Source organism: Sinocyclocheilus grahami, unplaced genomic scaffold, assembly GCF_001515645.1.
Source record: "Sinocyclocheilus grahami isolate Dianchi unplaced genomic scaffold, SAMN03320097.WGS_v1.1 scaffold353.1, whole genome shotgun sequence".
NCBI classification, from domain to species: Eukaryota; Metazoa; Chordata; class Actinopteri; order Cypriniformes; family Cyprinidae; genus Sinocyclocheilus; species Sinocyclocheilus grahami.
In genome coordinates, this window is record NW_015505532.1 from 1,400,000 (window position 1) to 1,405,426 (window position 5,427).

The window sequence follows — 5,427 nt, forward strand, 5'->3', positions numbered from 1 at the left end:
TTAATACAATTTAGGGTGTTTTAAACAAGTGAATCTTGTTCAAAGTTGCATGCGGTGGCCGTGCTGGAGCATTTCCTGAGCATCAACCCGGTGAGTGAACAGCAATATGAAAGCGGCTTCACGAGACTAATGATGAGCATAGACAACAGAGAGAGAATTAAATTCAGCGCTTTTATTTCCAACATGCTCCCATTCATTTAATTCACGCAAAGTTACGTCTTTATTGGGACAGGACTTGACGGATTATCTTACATGACTCCGTGAGTTTGTCTCCATTTCTTCGAGCCAAGCTGCATAAACTGCATATCAGGCATTTATGTAATACATCTAATTTGTGCAATAATGGCTGTTATGTTAAATAAAGTTTACTAACTACAGTAAATCAAGTACCTGTGCACGCCGTTGTGAAAGTGAGTGACGTGACATGTGGCCAAGTATGGTGACCCGTACTTGGAATTAGTGCTCTGCATTTAACCCATCCAAAGTGTACACACACAGCAGTGAACACACACACATCGTGAACACACACCTGGAGCAGTGGGCAGCCATTTTTGCTGCAGCGCCTGGGGAGCAGTTGGGGGTTCGGTGCCTTGCTCAAGGGCACCTCAGTCGTGGTATTGAAGGTGGGAGAGAGCGCTGTACATTCACTCCCCCCACCTACAATCCCTGCCTTTGGGTTATGAGTCCAACTCTCTAACCATTAGGCCACAACTTTCCCGTTGTTGTTGTCTTGTTTCCCCTCAGACGCGCTGCAATTCTCAAAACATCCACAAGATGGCGGCATTTATCTGTGAATCCGATATTACAAAACCGATATCCGATTATTATAAAATGTTTAAATACCGGGAAAAATATCGGTAAATCGATATATCGGTCCATCTCTAGTAGCTAGCTTCCCTACTAACAGTATCTCAGTTTTAATCCTTCCCCTCTAGCAACCTGAAACGATCACAGCAATTAACAACAAATCAATGATTCAATCAATGGACAAAATCAAGTCCCACCAAACGTTTTCTTCTTTGTTTTGAGAAGCCGTTTAATTCAGCTATACATAAGAAAAAGGAAGTAAATCTGTTCACAATTTCCGTTTAACGCCGATTTGAAAGTAAAAGCTTTGACATGCTGACAACTTGATGAGGTAGAACTTCAGAAATCCAATTTATGTTTGAATAAAAGCTATTAAAGGATGTGGTGAGAAGTGTAGAGTACCAGGCAGTGGAAGAAAGTGAAAGCAGGTCAATGCGGTGTTGGGCAGGTGCCTTCAGATCCATCAAGCCTCACTCAGGGGGGAGATTATGGTTTGGCCAGATTGTGACGAGACTTCCCTAGCAACAGCCATGAGCCTCATACTACACAATCAATACCACAGCCTGCATCAGCGGAGGGTCAGCAGTGCTGACTTAAATAAAGTTGTTACAAATCCAAAACTTCAGATAACCGCAAAACATTCTCGAAACCACAGTAAAAATTACTATGAGGCTAACAAATGTAGAAAGACAAGTTACTGAAGACAAGTAAAAAGTCAGTAATAAAACAAAATGATAAAGCAGATTACGAATGTAAAATTTATTTTACAATCAGTGGTTTTTACAAAGTTGGCATAAAATCAAAACTCGCACTATATATATATATTTTAATATTATATATCATTGAATTTAAAAGTTTATACTTTCACAAGTATTTTCTTTATCTTAAGTTCTTTCACAGCTTAATGTGCTTTTATTAACTTTTTAGTTAATAAAAAGCAGTTTAGAAATTGGAGCCTAACTTTTAAGACAGTCTCATTTAATGTGTGCAAACTTGAATGAACGAGATGGTTGAAAATGTTGTACTGATTTTCCACTTAAACCGGTATAGCACCCCCCCCCCCAATAAATGTACAGAGGTATAAGTACATGCAAGTATGCAAACACGAATGTAAATTCCAGGAAAAAGCACTGCGAAATACTTTCCCAGTCCACATGCTTAACATTGTACAACAAACTTGCTTTTCAAGATTTTCCTCAAACTGTTGCTTACGCTAATGCCCACTATACAGCTCCTTACAGCAAGTGCAACACATATTTGCATTAGCATTATGAATTTCACACATTTTACAGTGACAAGTAGGGCTGGGTAAAAAAATATTGATAACTCGATATTAATCGATTCTCATTTTTACGGAACGATATCGATTCTTAAATCCCAAGAATTGATTGGGACAGCCTGTTTTCAGTTAATGGACGGAACATTGAAGGGCACTTCCCATCCAATATATCGCAATAAGCATTGTGCTTTGGTACTTTTAATATGAAACAAAGTCTCAGATTTAGTGGTCGACCGATATTGGTTTTTTGGCAGCCGATGCCGATATCTTGGAAAGCAGTGTGGCCGATGGCCGATATAATTTTATTTAATATTTAAGAAATTTTAAATCATTTGAAAATTGATTAAAAAATAAATGTGTAAAATAAACATGCTTGTACTTTAAATGAAAAAGTATTTTTCACAAATAAACAAATATTTAATAAAAATATAATTAAAAAAGGAAGTAAAAACTGTAACCAACAGAGCACTCAGTATTCTGGGACGTCTGTGTGCATTGGGAATCATATTTTTTCAAATAAAGCCATGGTAACACTCATTTTACATACAGCACACAGTGAAAATGACATGAATATGACAGTGGGCAAATGCATAAAGCGCAGCATAATTTGAAATCATGAGTTTAAAGTTTGTCGATCGCACGTCTCAATGAAGCTGAACACTTCATAAGATCTCACAGCTGGATTCGACTAAGTTTGCAAGGTTTTGGAAATTAGATGTTCATTAGTCATTCAAAGATTTGTTTAAATGATGTAAATGCGTATTTGCTGAATGCTGACGGCAAACGAGAAAGTATTATATAATGTTTGCTTTTCTTTTACTAACAATATAAAAGCAATCGTTATAATACTTTTTTGTATACATTTTAATTCCTTTATTTGACATCCTATCTGATTATTAGACAGACTTCTATCCGTATTAGACAGAACTGTTAACGACGACGGCGAACAAGAGGGAGAATGTGAGCACTGTGTGTTCAGGTGCTGCCGCCGTCAAAATAAAAGTCCCGCAACGAACGCATCGGCCAAACAGAAAATCTAATCGGTCGATGCCGATATTTGAAAAGTGCCAAATATCGGCCGATATATCGGTCGACCACTACTCAGATTTCAAATTCTGTCCATTGCATTGCAGTATTCAAACAATAAATGCCGTTTTGGCGCTGTTTAATGTAACAGCACAAAATAAACATGACTAAACATCCGAAGACAAGTTAAAAGAAAGAGTACAACTTTACAATCTGTATCCGGTCTCATGTTATCGCTCAATCAGTGTTTCAGCCGCGCAGAGACGTCAACATAACAGCTTGTAACCAATTCATGTAACATCACATTTACCTCAGAAACCATACTCGGTGACCATAAACTCATTAATCATATAGAAAAATAAACTGTAGAGAGGGGCATTTTGCTAAATATATGCACCAAACAACATATTCATTATAAATTGTACTGTTCTTCAATGTTTAATATACGTTTTTATGACAGCCACCGTTACGTTTATATTAAAAAAACGAATTGAAGTAGAAATATTATGTAATCGTAACTTTATTATTTTAAAAACTTCATTAGGTGTAATTTTAACAAATCAGTCCATTTTAACCTTTAATATTATAGTAAGCTTGTACCAACTGACTCTCATGTATATTTTACAGCATTAGTTGTGAGATTTTTTTTCCCTGAAAAAATTTGGCATGTACTGTACCCGATACATATCCAAAAGAATCGATATTGAATCGAATCGGTAATCGAATCGCAAGCTTGTGAATGAGAATCGAATCGTGACATTTGTGTCAAAACCCAGCCCTAGTGCTAAGTGTAAAATTGAGCTTGCCTTTCCACAAAGTCTCAGCTTTTAAAATATTAAAATGACTCCGCAGAAGGATATGCAGGTGAATATTGCGGTTTCGTACCGTGTACTGTAATACTGGTCCATAACAAATATGACTAAATAGTTTCACTTAAGCTGATTCAGTGAACAACAGTGTTATTTTTTACCAATTTTAGGCCAAATATTAAACATTTTTAATCGATTTGGCTAGAAGGTTTTGTTGTTGTTGACATGATTGACATGTTTCTCTGACTGAAGAAATAAAAGCACCGTTTCAAGCGGTTTCAGGGCAAACACAGAAATAGATTTAGGCCTGTCTGTACAAATCATCAAAAGGCTAAAAATAAGCCGTAGCTTCTACCTTGACTGGGGTCAATAAAAGCCTCGAGCGCCCGCGGGATCACTTACAGAGTTGGTCATATCAGTGATGGCCCATCAGGCCTGACCTTTATGTGGCTTCTCATCACAGCTCTTTGATGTCCGTCTCACTGCTGCTGTATCAGCCTGAAAGACTACATAAAGGAAATCTAAATCTATTATTCATTCATTCAATCGGCTGAACTACACAATCGAGACAGTGCCATGAACAAAGCCCACTAAGAGAACATGTTTGTTTTTGCTTTACATTATCCCGGTTTCATCAAAATTCATCAAAAACACTGCAGTTCCTATAGGAAGGTAGACTAAATTTTGACATAAGCACATACACAGACGTTCAACATAAATTCAACCTGCTTTGCCTTCAGTTTCCCCTAATAGCGCTGAAATATTGAATTGTGGTCAAGTATATAGGACAGAGCCGCCGCCGCCGCCCTCGCTCTTTATCTGCAAAGAAACATATCACAGCAGTTTCACACTTCTCTTACTTTTATGACAATAAACACTTGTTGTTGGACAGGTGCACGCATTAAACATCTAGTCATATTTTTAAGTCTAACTTTAACTCAAACTTAAAATAAAGTACAGACAACACATTGTTATTACAGCAACATGTGCATTGTTATCAAATGCTGACAACTTGTCCTTTTAACTTTAAATATTGTATGTGTGAAGCAAACTACATATTCACTATGTAACCTTTGACACAAATATCGTACAATAATAACGCAAATGGCTGCTCAGTACACTTGAGGACAAAGTTTAAACGCTGCAGACACCGCCCTGACAAACTCACCATGGCCGAAATCACGGATACTATGGCGACGGCTTAGCTCATGAATATTAATTACGTCCTGCCGACGTATCTTTGAAACCTTCCGGATGCGGTCAATCACGCGACCTAATTAACATACGCAAGCCCAGCCTTCATTAGAGTACACTTCGCTCATTCGCTAACTGTTTCCGCTCTCAGCCAATCGGCTAGACTTAGGTAGTTAATATTCATGAGCCATTTCTCCCTAGTAGGAATCGTAAACTCGAATCAGAAAGAAGGAACTAGAAAATACACCGCGCCACTCACAAAACACAGGAAGGAAATTAGCCTTGATTTTTTTTTTTTTTTTTTTTCAGCCG

General features: G+C 37.6%; 1 protein-coding gene across 1 annotated transcript in view; it reads right to left on the reverse strand.

The window, feature by feature from the left end:
• LOC107548696 (rho GDP-dissociation inhibitor 1-like) overlaps positions 1 to 4,393 on the reverse strand; it is a 30,110-nt gene extending 25,717 nt beyond the window's left edge. Inside the window, exon 1 of the mRNA XM_016229484.1 lies at positions 4,324 to 4,393. Coding sequence (XP_016084970.1) covers positions 4,324 to 4,335 — 12 coding nt within the window. The 5' untranslated portion in view covers positions 4,336 to 4,393. The remainder of the gene's footprint in view (positions 1 to 4,323) is intronic.
• Positions 4,394 to 5,427: the final 1,034 nt, after the last annotated feature.